At 58.3% G+C, this 19,168-nt stretch overlaps 2 protein-coding genes across 2 annotated transcripts; both read left to right on the top strand.

The window, feature by feature from the left end:
- The first annotated feature begins 35 nt into the window (after positions 1 to 35).
- JMJD7 (jumonji domain containing 7) lies at positions 36 to 6,824 on the top strand. The gene is made up of 8 exons (XM_082617152.1): positions 36 to 206; positions 4,135 to 4,288; positions 4,364 to 4,617; positions 4,901 to 4,957; positions 5,447 to 5,542; positions 5,764 to 5,840; positions 6,064 to 6,223; positions 6,314 to 6,824. The coding sequence occupies exons 1-8, from the start codon at positions 143 to 145 to the stop codon at positions 6,400 to 6,402; spliced, it is 951 nt and encodes a 316-aa protein (XP_082473278.1). The 5' UTR covers positions 36 to 142; the 3' UTR covers positions 6,403 to 6,824.
- Positions 6,825 to 6,924: 100 nt separating this feature from the next.
- PLA2G4B (phospholipase A2 group IVB) lies at positions 6,925 to 18,911 on the top strand. Its single transcript, XM_082617151.1, has 20 exons — positions 6,925 to 7,910; positions 9,112 to 9,184; positions 9,481 to 9,617; positions 9,707 to 9,838; positions 10,176 to 10,216; positions 10,396 to 10,438; positions 10,714 to 10,768; positions 11,116 to 11,246; positions 11,509 to 11,592; positions 11,896 to 11,930; positions 12,729 to 12,864; positions 13,424 to 13,560; positions 13,816 to 14,038; positions 14,191 to 14,308; positions 14,624 to 14,761; positions 14,942 to 15,046; positions 15,192 to 15,371; positions 15,721 to 15,887; positions 16,468 to 16,654; positions 16,775 to 18,911. The coding sequence occupies exons 1-20, from the start codon at positions 7,902 to 7,904 to the stop codon at positions 16,984 to 16,986; spliced, it is 2,343 nt and encodes a 780-aa protein (XP_082473277.1). The 5' UTR covers positions 6,925 to 7,901; the 3' UTR covers positions 16,987 to 18,911.
- The last annotated feature ends 257 nt before the right edge of the window (positions 18,912 to 19,168 follow it).

Below are 19,168 nucleotides of genomic sequence, written 5' to 3'. Positions count from 1 at the left end.
CTTCAGCGGCAGTGTGGGGGAGGACGAGGCGTGGGGGAGGGCTGGGAGCCCGGGCTTGAGGCCGCAGGGAAGGGCGGGGCCTCGGGCCCGGGGCGGGGTCTTAAGAAGGGAGGGAGGGAGGGGCGGTGTCGGCGGCGTCATCATGGCGGACGCGGCTTTGGACGCCGTGCGAAAGGAGTTACTGGAGTTCCCGGCTGCGGCAAGGGGTGAGTGAGGTGGCTCGTCGGCCGCAGAGCAACTGCAAGATGCGGGAGGGGCCTTGGGCTTGCCGAGAACCGGGTCCCGGATCCGGGTGCGCCCTGGTTCTTCCTGGGCTACTGGCACCAGAGTGCACCGTGTTTCTTTTCCTCAAGGGGCGCGGAACCTCGTGCACGTGACTGGTGGCCGGCCCCTCTCTGATCGCGCGTGTGTCGCAGCCCCGTTCCCCAGCCCCCGGGTGGGCCCTCAGCTCCCCTCCTTCCGTGTTCCCGCACTTTCGTGGCTTCTTGGGGTGACTCTTCACATTATTCCCAGTCTTTATTCTTGTGGCGTTCTGTGTTTCCCACCGTCAGCCAGCACCGAATACTCGGGGCATTCTGTTGTTGCCCTTCCCACCCTTCCCTGTTGTGAAATCTTTTAAGGTTTCTCCCTCTCTGAACCCCTGCTGGATCGCTTCCTTCAGGAAAAGACTCCTCCAAGCTGCGAGCACTGCAGAGCTTTGGGAGAACTGGAGGCAGCTGTACTGGAGATCCCTGGCTCTTCCCCTGCTTGGTTTTTATTTTTCTCCCTCATTCTCTTCCTTTTTTCTTTCTATTTTTAAGCAGTATCTTATCACTGAATAGTGACATGGGCACATGGTTTAAAAAAACAGCAGACTTACAATGTAAAATAAGCTTCCCTCCCATTCCAGGCTCCAGTATGCATCCTTCCAGAAATACTCTGTTAATATCTGCACACAAACCTATGACTGTTACATCTTCTTTTTTATACAAATGGTAGCTTGTAAAGCACACTCTTCTGTACTGTGTATCTTGAAAATCGTTCCATATCTCTCTACTTCAGTCTTTTTCACGCTTCCTGTGTACTAATGCTGTAATTAATCAGCCTACTATTGGTAGGCATTTAGGCCATTTCCAATCTATTGTTTTCAATACTGCAACCAATACTTAAAACGAATGTTTAACCAATACTTAGTAAGCTCTTCAGTGTGCCAGGCTCCATTCAGTATGTTTAGGATACATCAGCGAACAAAACAAATCTCTATCCTTGTAGAGCTTACGTTCTAAGTGAGGAGACAATTAACCATAGGCACACTAAATGAGTAAATTATATGGTAGAAAAAAATGGGTTAGAAGATAAGTGCTTGGGGTAAAAAAGTAAAGCAGAATGAGGAGGCTCGGGATGTGGGGTGGAGGGCAGGTTACAAGTTGAAATGAGAAGGTCAGGGTAGGCCTCTTCGATAAGGCGACATCTGGGCATTGGCTTGAAGAAGGAGGGGAGCCGGGGAGCCGAGCAGACCTCTGAGAGACAAGAGGTTTCCAGGAGAGGGCACGTGGGTCAGATGCCCTATGGTGGCAGCGTGCCAGGTGTGTTCAGGGATCAGTGAGGAGGCTGGTGTGCCTGGAGCAGAGTCTTTGTGCACATGTGTGTTTTTGTTGGTTAAATTCCTAGCAGAAGAATTGTTGGACCAGAGGAATTGTTTGGATCCTTTTTGAAATTCTCACTTGGAAGCCCCAGGAGGGAATAGTGGCCATTCTCTAAAGGAAATCTATTAAATGGTGAAAAAGTAAAACTGAAATAATTACAGAAAGTACAAAGGGTTAAAAAAAAAAAAAAGGCAGTGTCCACTTATTTTAAGACTCCTAGTAAGAATAACAGGGAGATTTATTGAGCCCCACGAGGTGACTGCTTAGAGGGGCTGGCATGACTGGGAAGGCCCTTTGCCAGATTCCTCACCCTTGCTCCCTTATCTACCTGGCACGTTCCACCTTGCCTCTTGAGCCAGTGAAGGAAGCATACTTCCTTTTCAGTTTTCCGGGGTCCACCAGGGTCTTCCCACTCAGTTTCAATTTTTGATCTAAAGACATTTCACTTTCCAGCTGATTGCAAGGCCCAGATGACTGGTGTGGAGACATGGTCATGAGAGAGAGCGTGACCTCGGAGGTGAAAATGAGTGCAGTGGCTGTTGGGATAGGATGTAGTAACCACCCACTGGGGACCAAGACATTCAGGCTAGACTGCAAGGATGAAAATAACACAGCAAAGCCTATGCCCTGTATAAAAGCCAGGAGGAAGGCATTCCAGTGTGAGCGAGCAGCAGGAACAACGTTTGGCACCACCTGAGTAGAGTGTGTGCTGAAGGGCAGGCACCAGACAGGAGGAAACCAGACTGGAAAAGTAGGTTGGGCCTCATCACAGAGTGTCTTGAATGTGTGTGCCAAGGTTGACTGTATTTTGTAAGGAGCAGTGGTAAGCCGTCAAAGGACTTTTTACTAGAGGTGTGGCAAGATGAGATTGTATTTTAGGAAGATGACTGGGCCAGGGTGGGGGATGCTTTGAGAAGGAGTGCAATTAAGCCAAGGAAACCAGTTAGTTCACTGCAGCATTCATCCAGCCAGGAGATTTTAGAGACTTATATTCAACCATTAAGCACATATTTACTGAGCACCTGCTGTGTGCTAGGTCCTGGGGGGTACATCAGTGAATAAGACAAGCATCCCTGCCCTCATGGAGCATACATTCTAGCAAGAGAGATAGATAAACAAATGAAATAAGTAAAATATATAGTGTGCTAGATAGTGAGAAATGATAAAAATAAGAAGGGAAGGGGTATAAAGATTGTTGCGGGCAGGTTACAATTTTAAAAAGGGTGGCCAGAGAGGGAAGCCTCATCAAAGTGACATTTGAGGACCCAAATGAGCTAACTTTGAATGTGGTTACCAGCAGAGGAAAGGGGTGTGTGTGGCTTGAGAGACATAGGTGGTAGAATCAACAGGACTTAGAGGTAATCAGTAGGATACCAGGAATGAGGAAGAAGAAAGAGTCAAAAAGAAGAGATTTTGGGGGCTTCCCTGGTGGCGCAGTGGTTAAGAATCCGCCTGCCAATGCTGGGAACACGGGTTCGAGCCCTGGTCTGGGAAGATCCCACATGCCTCAGAGCAGCTAAGCCCGTGCACCACAACTACTGAGCCTGCACTCTAGAGCCCGCAGGCCACAACTACTGAGACCGCAAGCCACAACTACGGAGCCCCCGTGCCACAACTACTGAAGCCTGCGCGCCTAGAGCCCGTGTCCTGCAACAAGAGAAGCCACCGCGATGAGAAGCCTGCGCACCGCAACAAAGAGTAGCTCCCACTCGCTGCAACTAGAGAAAGCCCGCACGTAGCAACAAAGACCCAGTGCAGCCAAAAATAAATGAATAAATAAGTAAATAAGAAGAGGTTTTTGTTAAGGGTGACACAGGGCCACTATTGACCTCTGCACAGGTGGCGCACCACACGATCTGCCCGAATGCACATGGCAGCCCTGGGTGTCTGAGGATGGTGATGCTGTTCGGTAAGACCAAAAGTCAGTTCAGCCCTTACTTTTCTTCCAGTGGTTTTGTGTGGCAGCCTGTCTCTCCAGTTAGGTTGTAAGCTTCTTGAGATGATGCTCGGATCATCCCTTAATACCTCCACGATGGCCCAGCCAAGTCCTCAACACATTTTAGGTGCTCTCCAGAACCTTGGCCCACCCATACAAACGTTGGCCTTGGGGCCTCAGCTCTACTCATTCTGGAGCTCCCGACACTGCCTCCATGGCTGCCTTTCCTAATGGATGCCAGGAGATTGGCCACTCCAGAGTAGGAAAGCCAGGGGTTCACTGTGAAGGGCCGGACGTGGCCCCCTGGAGGGTTTGGATTGTGTGCTGAGCAGCAGCCCATGGCCCTGTGGACTCTTAGGGCCTATCCTGGTGTGTTTATGGGTGTTTCACACTTTCTCCTTTTAATTTCCCTCCTCATTCTTCTATTCCTGGTTGTCCAGGGTCCCTTGGTCACCTATAGGCATTGCCTGGTGACACAGTGAACTGCCCAGAGAGAGCATCTCTTATGCAGGCCGTGGGGCAGCAACTGGGTACTGTTGGCCTCAACCCCCTTCCCCCGCCTCTTTCTCTCAGAGCTCAGCGTGCCTCCTGCTGTGCCCTACCTGGACAAGCCTCCGGGTCCACTCCACTTCTACCGTGACTGGGTCTGCCCCAACAGGCCCTGCATCATCCGAAATGCCCTGCAGCACTGGCCAGCCCTCCAGAAGTGGTCCCTCCCCTACCTCAGGTGGGGGCTGCCCTGGGCGGAGTGTGGGCGGTGCTTTGGGGCATCTGGGCTTGGACTGAACATCCATTCCTCTAGAGCCACAGCGGGCTCTGCGGAGGTGAGTGTGGCGGTGACCCCAGATGGTTACGCGGATGCCGTGCGAGGGGACCGCTTTGTGATGCCTGCCGAGCGCCGCCTGCCCCTGAGCTGTGTGCTGGACGTGCTGGAGGGCCGAGCCCAACACCCCGGGGTCCTCTACGTGCAGAAGCAGTGCTCCAACCTGCTCACTGAGCTGCCCCAGCTGTTGCCTGATCTGGAGCCCCACGTGCCCTGGGCCTCTGAGGCGCTGGGTGAGTGGAGGTGGGGCCCCGGCAGGGAAGAAGTGGGAAGGTGGGAGCCAGCCCCGCTTGCCACTTCTCTCTCCTTGCTGATGACGGCCCACACTCCTGGCTCCACGGGGTCAGCTCCCTCGGCCTTGACTTCATTTTGATGAACTACTGAAGATGGCTGCCCTTCCTTCTGCTCACCCACCGCTGCCCTTTCTCCCCGCCCAGGTTCTGGCCCAGCGTCACTGTGTGGTGGTAGTTCCCAGCCTGGCCTCTACTAACTCGCCCTCTTTTCTCTGACCCACAGGAAAGATGCCTGATGCTGTGAACTTCTGGCTGGGAGAGGCAGCTGCAGTGACATCGTGTAGGTGTCGGGAATACAAAGGTGGGGAGGAGGTTGTGGGGAGGGAAGGCGAGGTGGAGAGTAGAAGGTTGGCCTGCAGGGAAGTCGGACTGATTGATCTCTAAGGTTTCTCCTGGGATTCTGGGGCTCAGGCATAACAGAGGGCCTTCCCCAGCAGCTCAGGTGGGCGAAGGTGCCTGCGGCATTGGGCGCGGGGGACACTGTTTCTTGTAGGTCCCTCGAAAGCACTGAAGGCCAGCTAAGTCATGGGGTAGACTCAGAAGAACCCTGTTTGTGCAAATTTCCCCTCCTGGCGAGTGTCAAGCCCCTGGCTGGTAGAGATCTGAGATGCCCGAATGCCTGCCAGACTCCTCTCCTTGGCATCCCCCTGAGCCTCCTCTGGCTTTGCATGCTCTTCTGTCACACCGTAAGCTGTCTTGGGGTGCAGGGCCCCAAGTGTGAGTGTGTGCCCCCTCCTAACCCTGCCCACTGGGCCCTCTGTGTCGGCAGTGCATAAGGACCACTATGAGAACCTCTACTGTGTGGTCTCGGGAGAGAAACACTTCCTGCTGCATCCACCCAGCGACCGGCCCTTCATTCCCTATGGTAGGGGATGCAGCCTGGAGGGGCCGGGGAGCAGGTGGCCCAAAGTAGAGGGAAGGCAGTGGGTAGCCCTGGGCAGGCTGGACCCCAGACCTGAGGTGTGGACACAGCATCTCCACTAGGACTCCTGGCCCTCTTGCCCCTTCACCCAGGGAACAAGTGGGAGTGGTGGGCAAGCTCCAGGCCCTTTGAGGGTGCCCACAACTTTCTCCCTCTGGCTTCAGAGCTGTACACACCGGCAACCTACCAGCTAACCGAAGAGGGCTTATTCAAGATGGTGGATGAAGAGGCCATGGAGAAGGTGTCTGCCTTGTTCCTGGGCCCCGGGACAGGGGAGGCAAGGAACCTGGGCTCTGAGGAACAGGCACAAAAGAGATGGGGAGGTGGTGCTTTGCTCTGAAGGATCCCTACATCTGGGCCTCCCAGTGCCGAGCAGGGCAGGGCCCATGGTGTTTACCTCCAGGGACAGAGCTGGAGGGCCTGGGGGCTGTGGGCCTACTCCCTGGAATCTGCTGTGTTCCCAGGTGCCTTGGATCCCACTGGACCCCTTGGCTCCAGATCTGGCCAAGTACCCCAGTTATAGTCAGGCCCAGGCCCTTCACTGCACCGTGCAGACTGGCGAGATGCTCTACCTGCCCGCCCTGTGGTTCCACCACGTCCAGCAGTCCCATGGCTGCATGGCCGGTGAGGGGCTGCCCAGCTCACCGGGGGGTGGGTGGGGAAGCTTAGGTTAGAAGGGGCACCCTCGTGCTCCTGTCTCCATTCTCTCCACAGTGAATTTCTGGTACGACATGGAGTATGACCTCAAGTACAGTTACTTCCAGCTGCTTGACTCCCTCACTAAGGCCTCGGGCCTCAACTGACCAAATCCTGGTGAAATCGCCAAGGACAACTTATGGAAAAGGCCGTGCCCCTCCTGAGCCAGTCACCTTGAGAGGCAACCTGGAGTCAGAGGTGCTGGCTGCTGGCCCAGCTGGGCTTAGGGACAGCTTCAGAGGATCGGGAGGACCAGGAGGCGCCAGGCAGGTCTGGGTGTGGGCTCCCAGGAAGCTGGCGCACAGGTGAGGCCGCAGCCTGTTCTGGAAGCGGAGTGGGGTTCAGGTGCGGCCCCGCCTCTCACCAGCGCCATGACCTGGGGTGAGTGACTGCCTCACAGCCTCAGTGTGCTGTGTGTGAAACAGAGAGAACGATGGTTCCTACCTCATGGCGTATTGGGGATGGTATCTGTAAGGATGGCACCGGCCTGACACGGAGGAAGTGTTTAATAAAAGGCGGCTATGATTCACGTATGTACTAAGGCTCCCTCGTGGTTGTCTTCCGTGTTCTGGTAAGGGCTGGAAGGTTCAGGTAAACATTTCAGGGTGACCCTGCTTGGGGGTGAGGGCTGGGTCCAGGCCGGGGCCTGAGGAGCTCTCTGCAGCCGAGACCTCTCTGTCCCCGACCGCTGTCACAGCCTCTCTGGGGCAAGCAGGCTGACCTCAGCCTTGCTGTCACTCTGTGGCACGAAACTCGTTGACACAGGGCCTGTAAAGCTCTCGCTAGCTTCACTCTGGCCTTGTTTGCTCTCCTCCTCCAGCTCCACGGCAGCTGGTGGGGTTTTGTTCCCTAAGGGTCGCCCTTGTTTCCCTCACAGCAGGCACAGATAGGAGGGGACAGAAACCCCTGTCCCTCGTGGGTCTCTACACTCGCTGTCCCCACCCCGCCCCCTTGCCCCAACCTGGCCCTAGGGACAGAAGAGCCCCCTTCCCCGGCCGCCACCCAGCCTCCAACTCCAAGGTGGAGGCAGCCCGGCATGCGGCTTTGAAGGGCTGTTTCACAGAAGAAGCCACAGCCCTGCCGGCTCATGGTGGGGCCCGGGGCGCTCCCCTCAGGTTGGCCAAGCACTTCAGTGAAGACCGGGTGGTTCTGTCACATTGGCACCGTTTGCTGCCGCTCTGCGGCCCACTCCCTGTCTTCCAGACCTCAGCAGCCCCTTCAGCCGCAACCCCAGCCAGACCCCCGTGGCCTCTTGCTCAGCTGCTGACGGCGAGCTCTTCTGGGGGCCCCTCCTTGAGGTCCAGGCAGGGAGAGCAGGGCTGTGGGGCCCAGCGGGCGGTGGCTGGAGAGGATGGGTCTCGGGGGGTGCTGAGCCCCCATCGCGAGGGTGTCAGTGGCTCTGTGTGGGCTTAAGGTGTCTCGTCTCCTGGACGGGCGGCTGGTCCGGGAGTGGGTGTGGGGCTTGGGTGGAGCGGAAGCAGTGGGCAGGAACCAGGGAGGAGCTTGGGACCTGCTGGGACATCGCTGGCCCTGGGTGAGAAAGCTGACAGTCCTCAGCCCTGCAGGTGCTGCCTGTCATTCCTTCCTTCAGAGGACTCTCTGCCTCATGGCTCTGGTAAGACCTGCTAGGGCACTGGTCCCTGCGGGGCCTGGTTAATGCTGTTTCTTGAGGGAGCTATGGGCTTCTCCAGGTGTTTGCCAGCCTTGGACAGGGCTAGGGAGCAGAAACCAGGGAAGAGGCAGGGTCTTGGGAAGGAGGATCATTCTGTGTTTTTCCTGCCCTAGAAATGGGCTCCAGGCAGAGCTCCCTGGCACCATGGATTTGGGCCCTGAGAACTCAGGCTCCCAGCTGCCGTCCTGGGGCCCCAGAGGAAGTGGCCGCTCCTGTATTCTTTCTGACTCAGTTGCTTGGAGCGTGGGGACCCCAGGGCTGATGGTGATGGATGAGCTTTTCCAGCTCTGCCCCTGGACTCCGTTCTATCAGGCCCCTTCTGAAGCAGGGCTGATGACCAAAAGGAAGTATCGATTAGCACAGGGTCTACATCCCCATACCCAGGGTCGTGAGTTTGGATGGGGCCACCTAGGGACCATCTTTAGCCTGACCTTGTAGGACCTGGAAGACTGGACAACCAATGGGTGGTCTGAGCTGATAATTGCTGTCCCTATCCTAGTGGAGAGCCCATTTCCAGAATTGTCTTGTGGCCAGGGATGCAGAGTATGGGAAGCAGCTCAACCAGGGGGACCAAGGACAACCGGGGCCCTGACATACCTCTTCCCTCTGTAGCCTTATATCCACACCCCCTTTGCTGCCCTGGGGTTCCCCCGCCACCCAAGACCAGCCTCAAGCCTGCTTAGTAAAGGGGAGCTAGGGTTGTGGGGGTGAAAAGAGTAAGGATGTACTGTACCAGGAACTGGAAGCGGGTGGGTGTGGGAGTTGAGAGCACAGTCGAGCTAGCCTGCTCCAATGCTGGCCCTGGGTCTTGGGCAAGCAACTACTTAGCCTTTCTGTGTCTCTGTTTCCTTGTGAGGTTGGTCATAATAAGTAGTCCTCGTGCATAGGGTGGATGTATGATTAAATCGAGTTAATCTACATGAAGCCCTTGGACCAGAGCCGGTGCAGTGTGCTGTGTAAGTGTAGGCAGGCGTCATCAGGAGATACCACAGCCGCCTTTTGGCTCAGGACTCTGGTGGGTGGAGGACAGGCCTGTGGCTGGGCAGGGCTGGTCCTTTTGGTTCAGGATTAGGCCTCAAGGTGTCACCACAGCCTCCCCTTTGGGCCCATCAGCCTGTAGTAAGCCTGTTTCTCTCCTCTGTAGGCAAAGGTGCCTGGGACCTGCTTGCTCACCATTCATGTCCTGCAGGCCCATGGCCTGCCCTCCAAGGACCTAGGTGAGTGCTGGGCCCAGAGAGGGCAGTGGTTCTGCAGCTGGCTTCAGAGTGGGGCAGGACAGTGGGAAGAGACGCGAGTAGGGCTGGGCGTGCGGCGGGTCCCAGAGAAGGTGCTGAGAGGAGGTAGTGGATGGAACGTCGAGGTCAGGCCTGCACCTCCTGCCTCCCAACCCAACCCCATTCCCTGGGTCTCTAGGTCTCCTGGGGCTGCCTGTGATGGAAGGACGTGGGCTCTGGGCGGCTGGGCTGTGAAGGGCTCTTGGCCAGCACTGGACGCTCCTCCTTCCTTCCCACAGTGACCCCCTCTGACTGCTACGTGACTCTGTGGCTGCCCTCGGCCTCCAGCCAACAGCTCCAGACGCGTGTGGTCAAGAACAGCAGAAACCCCATCTGGAATCAGAGCTTTCACTTCCGAATCCACAGCCAGCTCAAGGTGGGCAGGCATAAGCCTGGCCCTGCTGCCTGACCCACCCTTGTCCCACCCCATCTTCCTGCAGCCCCCTCACTCTGTTCCCCTTTCAGAACATCGTGCAACTCAAAGTCTTTGACCAGGACCTTCTGACCAAGGATGACCCTCTGTTTTCGGTGCTGTTTGACGTGGGGACTTTGCGGGCTGGGGAGTCCCGGCGTGAGAGCTTCTCACTGAACCCTCAGGCAAGGCTGTGTGAAGGCAGTGGAGGGCTTCAGCCCTGGGCAGGGGGATGCTTTGAAGGGTAGCCAGGTACATGGCTTTCTTCTCCAGTGAGTGGTCCAGACTTCCCCGGCATCCCAGAGGCCTCTTGTCAGCGAGGAGCTACTGTCCACCAAAGAGCAGTCCTGTCCCCGACCCTCTGTCTTGTCCCCTAAGCCAAGGGCAGCTTTCTTGGAGCAGTCCAGGGAAGGTGGACAGTGGCTCTCCTCACCCCTGGGACTGCAGCTACCCAGGTGTTTGCGTTGGGACCTACACACACATACTCCTCACTGTTTCTAACTTGCTTCTTTCTCTCTACAGGGCAAGGAGCAGCTGGAAGTTGAATTTTGGCTGCAGAATCTGTAAGTCGGGCCATGGGGCAGTTCCCGGGTGGGAGTGATTCCTTCTGGGAAGGACAGAGCCCAGCGCACCCAGAGCCGACACCCTTCCCCGGGAGGCATCAGGGTTGGAGGAGGAAAGCCCAGACCTTGGGGGATGGGAACCTGGATTCTCGCTAAGGGTCACTGGGGGCTCTTTCCAGGACCGACTGTGCTGAGCGCCTCGTCAGTAATGGCATCCTGGTGGTGAGTCTGGAACCCCTCCCTTGTGCCCTGTGCTCACCCTTCTCCCCAGGCCTGAAGCTTGGGCCCACCACAGGGGTTGGGTAGTGCTGTTGCTGGCAGGGGTGGGGGGTGCGGGGGCGGCTGGGATTTTAGTTCCAGAGGCTACACCCAAGCAAATGTTTGGTGACTCAGGGCCAAGGTAAAAAGGTGCTGAGGGACAAGAACCAGGGTGTTGGGAGGGTGGCATCTCCAGCAAGGGAGGGGCTCAAGTCTGAGGGGCTCTCTTAATGACCCAGGCCCGGGAGCTCTCCTGCTTGCATGTTCGACTGGAGAAGGCCGGCGGCCAGCAGGGTGAGTCCCCAAACCATTGGGATAGCCGCCGTCTCTCAGCCCTTGTCTTCCCTTTTCTAAGGGGACCCTGGAGGGAACCTTGCACTAGCTGCCCCCAGCTCTCAGCCAGGAGCAGGGGTGAGGGGACGAATCCATGCTGGGGCTTTTCCTTTTAGTCCTCAGAGGGGCTGTGGTGGGACCCCATCTCCCAGCCTAGGTCTGAGCCAGAGCTTCATATCAGTAGCGGGGGGGGCGGGGGGGGAGTGCCCCGCCCCCCAGGCCCCGGCCCCAGGCCCCTTAGGCAAGACAGGGGCCTCTGTGGGCTGAGATCCCATTCCCAGCCTCTCTGCTCTGGTTCCTCTTTCCAGGGTCGGAGGGCAGAGTTCAGCTCGTGGTTCCCGGGTCCTATGAGGGTCCGCAGGAGGCCTCCGTGGGCGCCGGCTCCTTCCGCTTCCATTGGCCGGCCTGCTGGGAGCAGGAGCTGAGTGTTCAGCTGCAGGTAGTGGGACGTCCCGGGCGCTGAGGCCTGCAGAGCCCTCCACCCTGCTTCCCTCGGCACCTCCTGCCAGCCTGTTCCTCTGCTCACCCCGAGCCCCCTCCCCATCACTCCCTGGCAGCGTCAGGCATCCTGGGAAGTGTGGGGTTGACCTCAGCCTCCTGTCCCCCTTCCGGCTACTTCTCTGTCACTCCCGGGGCAATTGGTGAGGCTTTGCTGGAATGGAAGGGTGGAGATTCTTAGGTCCTCTTCATCCTTCCTGCAGGATGCGCCCCAAGAGCAGCTGAAGGTGCCTCTGAGGGCACTGCCCTCTGACCAAGTGGTGAGACTTGTCTTCCCTACATCCCAGGTACTGGTCACCCAGAGGAAGAAAGCCAGATGCATGGGTGGGGCTGGGCCCAGGCCCCAGGCCTTGAAGGGCTGGCCTGCTTCTCTAGCGGCTTCTGTCCTTGGGCCAGGCCCTGGACAAATGCCAGGCCAGGCTCTGGGGAGAGGGGTCCTCTGAGCATCCCTGTCTTCAGGCCTCAGGCCTGGCCCCTGTGGAGATGGCTGGGGCCCAAGGGAGCATGTGGCTGTCATGGGACGTGGCTTGGGCTGGATTGAAGGAAATGGGGTGTCCCACCTTTGTGACTGGGGGCTTCATGGTTTTCAGGAGCCCCTGATGAAGGTGGAGCTGAAAAAAGAAGGGTGAGAGGCCGGCTGGGCATTGGGAAAGGTCACGGGGGACAGCAGTGGGCACTCAGCCTGGAGGAATGAGCAGGCACGGGGCGGCCCCTAGCAGGCTCAGCCACCGTGAATCCTCTCTGAGATGCTCAGGGGTTTGCTCCCAGGGTGGGGCCTGAGGTGCTGGAGCCTTGGCAGATGAAGGCTCTTCCTGTTAACTTTTTACATGCATTCCTGGTTCAGTCAGAGGGGTGTGTGCCTAGCCCAGTGCCTGGCACTTGGGAGGCACTTGATAAATGTTTGGCTGGAAAAGCAGATGGAAGGTGGAACAGTGGTTAGAGGCACAGAGGGGGCAAGGAAACCAAGAGGAGTGCAGTCGCAACCCTTTGGGGCCTCAGTTAACCCTCAGGAGATGGGAGGAACCGCCTACACTGGCCCTGCACATGCCTGGGGGGCACCATTCCTGTCCCCTTTAGAGTCATTTTTGGGTGGGTGAGGGAGAGAGGCTGAGAGGAGGAAGTGGATCGATGGCGTTGGGTCCCCCGCTGGAGCCTCTTCAGTCACCGCTTTCCTGGTCCTGTGAATCCGCTGTGCTGCTTCCCCAAGGGTGTCCCCGCCAGGGTCTGGGTTCACCTCCCCCTCATGTCCACACGTCACACGTCAATGAGGACACAGGAGCAGGGGCGAGGGTTGGAGAGAGGAGAGGAGAGGAGAGGAGAGAAGGGTGGCGGCTGAATTTCTGGGGCAGGCAGGCCGGCCAGCTTCTCTTTCTCCAATGAGGCCAGGAGCTAGCTGCCTCATGGTCCCTTCCTTCCCACCCAGACCGAGTGAGCTGGCGGTGCGGCTGGACTGCGGGCCCTGTGCTGAGGAGCGGGCCTTCCTGAGCAGGAGGAAGCAGGTGGTGGCCAAGGCCCTGAAGCAGGCCCTGCAGCTGGATGGAGACCTGCGGGAGGATGAGGTCTGGGGACTGGGCTGGATTGGGTTGGCGTCCTCGGGTTCAGTGCTGGATGCTGGGACTGGTTGTGCCCTAACCAGACCAGAACTGGTGCCGAGCCAGCCTTGGACCCTGCTCTGCTTCTCTGTCCCTTGCTGTTGTCAGGAGCTTGATCACATCTGACGCAGAGCAGTGCGTGAGGCCTGGGGCATCTCCTAGGGCTTCCACCTCCTAGAAAGAGGGAGAGAGGTGGCCATGTGGGAGACTTTTGAGGTGGCCCTGGGGCTTCAAGAAAGCAATCACCAGACTCCTTAGGGGCTAGAGGTGAGGAGATGAGGCCTGGAACTTGTCCATTTCTCTTGGAGTTCTTAAGACCAGACAAGCCTGACCCTTGCAAGGCTACTTCTGGCTAGACCTTCCTTAGCAGACCTGACTAGAACTGGCCCCAAGAGCCCTGATCAGATCTTGACTAGCCTTAGCTGTGGGTGAGCTGAGTGGGCACTTGGCTTGCTACCTCTTCTTCCTGTGGCTTGGCCTTCCCCTTCCCTAAGGCCTCTCCAAGCCTGGCTGTTCTCTCTTCCAGATCCCAGTGGTAGCTGTTATGGCCACTGGTGGTGGGATCCGGGCCATGACTTCCCTGTATGGGCAGCTGGCTGGCCTGAAGGAGCTGGGCCTCTTGGATTGCATCTCCTGCATCACAGGGGCCTCGGGCTCCACCTGGTGAGCTTGAGTGTAGGAGCCTGGGGGTGGCTAGTTGGGTTATGATAGGAGGGTGTGGTGGTAAGGCTCTCTCAGACTCCACCGGCCTCTCTGAGCAAACTGGAAGGGGTGGGAGAATGCACGTGCCAGAGAGAAAGGTGCTTAAGGGGACCCTGGAAGGTGTCTTTTGGGCCGTTGTCCTAGCAGAGAGAGTGAGCCCAAGGCGTGTGATGGGGGTCCTTGAGTGACAATCCCCCTGGCTTTGGCTTTTCCCAGGGCTTTGGCCAACCTCTACGAGGACCCAGAGTGGTCTCAGAAGGACCTGGCAGGGCCCATCGAGTCACTGAAGACGCAGGTGACCAAGAGCAAGCTGGGCGTGCTGGCCCCCAGCCAGCTGTGGCGGTACCGGCAGGAGCTGGCTGAGCGTGCATGCCTGGGCCACCCGACCTGCTTCACCACCCTGTGGGCCCTCATCAACGAGGCGCTGTTGCATGACGAGGTGTGGGGAGGGGGGCAGAGTGGGGCTGGTGTGGGGAGATGGGGGCAGCCAAAGCCAGGGCAAGGTCCAGAGATGGGGAGCGACCCTGGGCCGCAGGGGCTGGGAAAGGCCCCAGGAAGCCCTGGCTTTAGGCTCACACTACCTTCCCTCAGCCTCATGACCACAAACTCTCAGACCAGCGGGAGGCCCTGAGCCGTGGCCAGAACCCTCTGCCCATCTACTGTGCTCTCAATACCAAAGAACGGAACCTGACTACCTTTGAATTTGGGGGTGAGTAGCTCCAGAATCGTGACCTGTGCTCTCACAGTTGTTGGGGTGACAGGTAGCCAGGCCTGTTGTGAAGGTGGGTGTTAACACCCCCCTTTTCTGGGCCAGGTCCCGTGCTTTCCAGAGCCTGTCATCCTGTCCGAGTCACTCAGGCTTTGGGATGGGGGCAAGCGCCGTGGGTCCCACGCTCAGGGTGCCAGCAACAAGGCTGAGCCTCCTGATCACGAGGCTGCCCGACGCGGGGCCCGTGGTGGGTGCCTTGGTGCCTGAGGGGCTCAGGCCGTGGGCCCCGTGGTGAGGCTGTGTGGCTCTTCACAGAGTGGTGTGAGTTCTCCCCCTATGAGGTCGGCTTTCCCAAGTACGGCGCCTTCATCCCCTCTGAGCTCTTCGGCTCCGAGTTCTTCATGGGGCGCCTGACAAAGCGGCTTCCTGAGTCCCGCATCTGCTTCCTGGAAGGTGAGCGGGTCTGGGAGGTGGGAGAAGCCAGGGTTGTGGGGAGAAGGGGCCTGGGGGAGGTGGTGGGCTCGACTGTCCCAGCTCTGTCACTGAGACGTTTCCTGGTCCCAGACGGGCTGTGGGGAAGGGTCTGGGTGTGGTGAGGTGGGGGACTCTCTCCCACTCGGATCTCCTCCTCAGGCATCTGGAGCAACCTGTACGCAGCCAGCCTCCAGGACAGCTTGTATTGGTCCTCCGAGCCCAGCCAGTTCTGGGACCGCTGGGCACAGGCTCAGGCCAGCCTGGGTAAGCGACTGGGCTCTTCCCCGGGAAGGATGGGAGAGGCAGCCAGTGGGGCTGTATTTGGGGAGTGTGGGGTGGCTCTCTCCTCCTTTGTGAGTCCACAGAGGCTGGAATAAAGGGTCCCTGTTTCCCCCGTCCTTGACTGCAGACAAGGAGCAGGTCCCCCTTCTGAATATAGAAGAGCCTCCCACAGTGGCCAGCAGGATAGCTGAGTTCTTCACTGACCTTCTGACATGGCGTCCACTTGCCCAGGCCACCCACAATTTCCTCCGTGGCCTCTCTTTCCACAAGGACTATTTCCAGCATCCTCACTTCTCTGCCTGGAAAGGTATTGCTTTTCTCCCCGGCTCCCAGCTCCCCAAACTCTTCCCATGGCCACCTGAGCCTTGGGTCCCTGGTCCAGACATCTGCACTGTCCAGTCCCTTGGCCCCAATTCGTTGTGGGTTCAGTTCTCTGGGTGGCTTGGAGCGGGAGCCCCTTTTCCTCTCCTTACGTTGGGGTCAGGGCCCATCTGTGGAGCCTTGGGAGTTGAGGTGCTGCTTTGGCAGGAGAGGGCAGGAGCCGGATGGCAGAGCCTCCTTCTAAAGCAGCAAGGAGCTGGCATTAGGCTGGAGGGGCTGGTGCCTTTAGCACCAGTGACAGCTACTCTCCCCCCGATCACCCCCCACCTTTCCAGCCACCAAACTGGATGGCCTCCCCAACCAGCTGACACCTGCAGAGCCCTTCCTTTGCCTGTTGGATGTTGGCTACCTTGTCAACACCAGCTGCCCACCCCTCCTGCGGCCCACACGGGACGTGGACCTCATCCTGTCGCTGGACTACAACCTCCAGGGAGCCTTTCAGGTGGGCAGCGGGCAGGCTTGGGAGGCGGGGGCAATGCCAGGCCTGGCCTCAGCTGGCCTGACATCCTGACTCTGGAGAGATCGGCTTTGGAGTCTGGTATCTGGGACAGCTTCCCTTAGGGGCTGTGACAGCGACGCTGTGAATGAAAGGCTGTGGATTCTGTGAACTCTCCTCCAGGGGAACTTACTTTGCTCAGGAAGTTGGCGTGATGGGAAGCTAGCAGTGTTTTAAAATGTATTTTATTTTAAATGTACCTGTACCCTGTTTGGTCCTGAACCCCTGGGACTCCTTGCTTTGAGTTTCTGTGTTGGTCCCGTGAAGGATTTTTTTTCTCCCAGTTGCAGAACCTGGGAGTCGTTAGCAGCCCAGCTCCGTTGACACCACAGGGGCTGCCATAGAAGGGCTGCCAGGTTTAGAACATTGACCCCAGCCTGGCCTGTTGGGTCCACTAGCGTCTGGCTTGGCATCTGGGCACTCAGTCCCGTGTCTTAGCAGACCTCCACGTTCGGTCAGCCCAGTGTGGAGGACACTGGGAGCCCATGGGCCCATCCCGCTGATGCCTCTTCTGCCCACCCTGCAGCAGCTGCAGCTCCTGGATCGGTTCTGCCAGGAGCAGGGCATCCCATTCCCGTCCATCTCACCCAGCCCCGAGGAGCACCGCCAGCCCCGGGAGTGCCACCTCTTCTCAGACCCTGCCCGCCCTGATGCCCCTGCCGTGCTGCACTTCCCGCTGGTCAACGCCTCCTTCCGGGAGCACTCAGCCCCAGGTGAGCCACCATCCTCTGGAGCCCTCCTCTATCCTCTAGGCCTCCACCCAGGTGACCCCAAACCTGCCCTCCATCCCCAGCGAGGTTGCCTCCCATGGCCGGCCTGCACTCTCTCCACAGGGGTCCAGCGGACGGCCGAGGCGCAGGAGGCCGGGGAGGTGAACCTGTCTTCATCCGACTCCCCCTACCACTACTTGAAGGTGACTTACAGCCAGGAGGACATGGACAAGCTGCTCCGCCTGACGCACTACAACATCTGCAACAACCAGGAGCAGCTGCTGGAGGCCCTGCGTGAGGCCGTGCGGCGGCGCAAGCAGCGCCGGGCCGAGTGATGGGCGGGAGGATGCCACGCCCCAGCCCCACGGCCCCTGACTCTTTTTCAGGCTCCCTTCTTGGCCGCCTTGCTGCTCCGGTTGAGTTGGGGTGGAGACCGTCATCACCAAGTTCAGAGCCTGTGGCGGTTTGGACGACCCAGTTGTGGTCGCCAGCCCTCTGAGGGGCTCACGAAGGTGCCCAGCACCACCCAGATGTGGCACTGAAGCCACCAGCACCCCTACCACAGACACCCTGGGGTAGGTTGAGGGTTTTAAACGGGCTGGGGCCTCGTCTCCATGATGTGGCTGGAGAAGATTGAGAGGTTCTGTGGCAGCCGGGGTAAGTGGGGCAGTCTGGGCCAGATTTGTGTACGCACACAAAACCCCGTGACCTGAGTGTCCTTTCCCTTCCTTGCTACTTTGAGTAGCCGTACAGAGTGAAATAAATAGAGCATTTTATGTATTACAAAGGCCCGTACAAACGTGAGGCATTATGGAGATCACTGTCATTGCTTCCAAGAAGGGACAGGTCATCCCACCTCTTGGTTACCCATGGCAAGGACTGGTTTAGGAAACAAAACCTCTCCCCAGGCACCTTATAGAGCTGGCAAGTCAGCTTGGGCTTCCCCTGAAGAGCAGGCTGTGAGCTCATGGCAGTGTCTACTCCACTCCGGCCCACTCTCTCCAAGCAGAGAGGTGGCCAGTTTATCCTGGGGGGGGGCGGGTCTTGCTGCTGCAGCCCTGGCCCTGCCCAGGTGACTCGCAGGCAGTGACAGCCAGCACCCCTGTCTTCCTCACCCAGGGACTCAGGCAAAGGGCTGCTTCCTGTCCCATGATTGATAGGGGTGGGCCAGACCTGGGATCAGATGAGCCAAAGACAGACCAGTGCTAACGGTGTGACTTCAACAAGCTGTGATCTTGGTGGGGCCTGTCTCCTGTCTATTCCAGATGTTGGTCCCAGGGGTCTGATAGCTGGGTCTCCTGGTCCCCTTGAGGGTGTCCTGGCTTGTAGTCCTGAGGTTTGGTGCCACCTGCAGGTTAGCTTCAGGGCCCAGACCTGTTGGGAGAACAGGCAGGTGGAGTGAATTTAGGGCCTAGCTTCCCCAGAATCTTCTCCAAGCACTGGTGCCCCAGGCCTCTGCACCTCCTCCTAACATTGATGTGGGATGTGGCTACTGGGAGGCAGCTGCGGGAGGGACCATGATGTGGGGGGGGGATGGGAGATGACTGGTTCCCATGATCCAACTCACTACCTCTGTCTGCCCTGGGCATGTGGCTGGAGGCACAGAGCAGAGGAAATGGCTGCTCTGATGACCTTAGAAGCCACCATATCCTGGATAAGGCCTGTTGACTCAGCAGCACATCATCTGAATCATAAGTTGGAAGCTGTAGGCCCTGCAGGAGTGGATAATTATACCAGACACCACAACTGGCTGCCACCCCTGCTGTGATGTGAGTGATTCCTCAGGCACAAGGCTGTGTGTGGAGTCTGTGTACTGTGTCACTGTGTGTAGGTCTGTTCTGTGTGTGGGTCTATGGGTGTGTGTCTGGGTGACATCCTGACTTCCGGGCTCTCTGGGATAGTAAGGCTTCCCCCCTTCCCCCCTGGAGCAGGGACCTAGTCCTTGGACTGGGGAAAAGCTGGGAGGATGGAGACAGACAGCGGGGACAGGAGCAAGGGTGCAGGAGGGGTCTGACTGCCTTGCAAGCAGTGCTGCATCTTGGAGAGGAAGGACAGGAGGAGAGCAAGGAGGGGGAGAGCGTGTGGGCGCCCGGGAGGCTTCCTGGCGTGTGCAAAGGGAAGCCTGGTACACTCACCGTGGGTCTGGCCTGAGCAAGACAGCCGGCGGGAGCCTCATGCAGTTTCCTCTGCGGGAGCCCACGGGCCGAGGGTGGCTATCGGCGCAGTCATGTCTCCCTTGGCGAGGAGGGCGGGGGAAGCCGGGGAACCTGGGGGGAAAGGGAGCCTCAGGTCTGGACTCTGTCTTCACTGCTGAGACCGTGACAGGGCGGGGGGTGGCCCCACACCTGAGCAGTGTAGTTTGAGTCCCAGGACCTTCCTTGGGCTTAAGAGGGCAGCGTCTGTGCCAGTCATGGGGGCTCGGGACTCCCGCCCACACACCCAGGTGCCCTACCTGAGCGGAGCGGCTGGGCCGGGCACCTTCTCAGCAGAGCGCTCATCCGGGAAGCCCAAGGGTCT

The sequence above is a fragment of the Mesoplodon mirus genome (assembly GCF_964341445.2).
Source record: "Mesoplodon mirus genome assembly, chromosome: 4".
NCBI lineage: Eukaryota > Metazoa > Chordata > Mammalia > Artiodactyla > Ziphiidae > Mesoplodon > Mesoplodon mirus.
The sequence above is the reverse complement of the archived record's forward strand: the minus strand, read 5'-3'. Positions and strand labels throughout refer to the sequence as shown.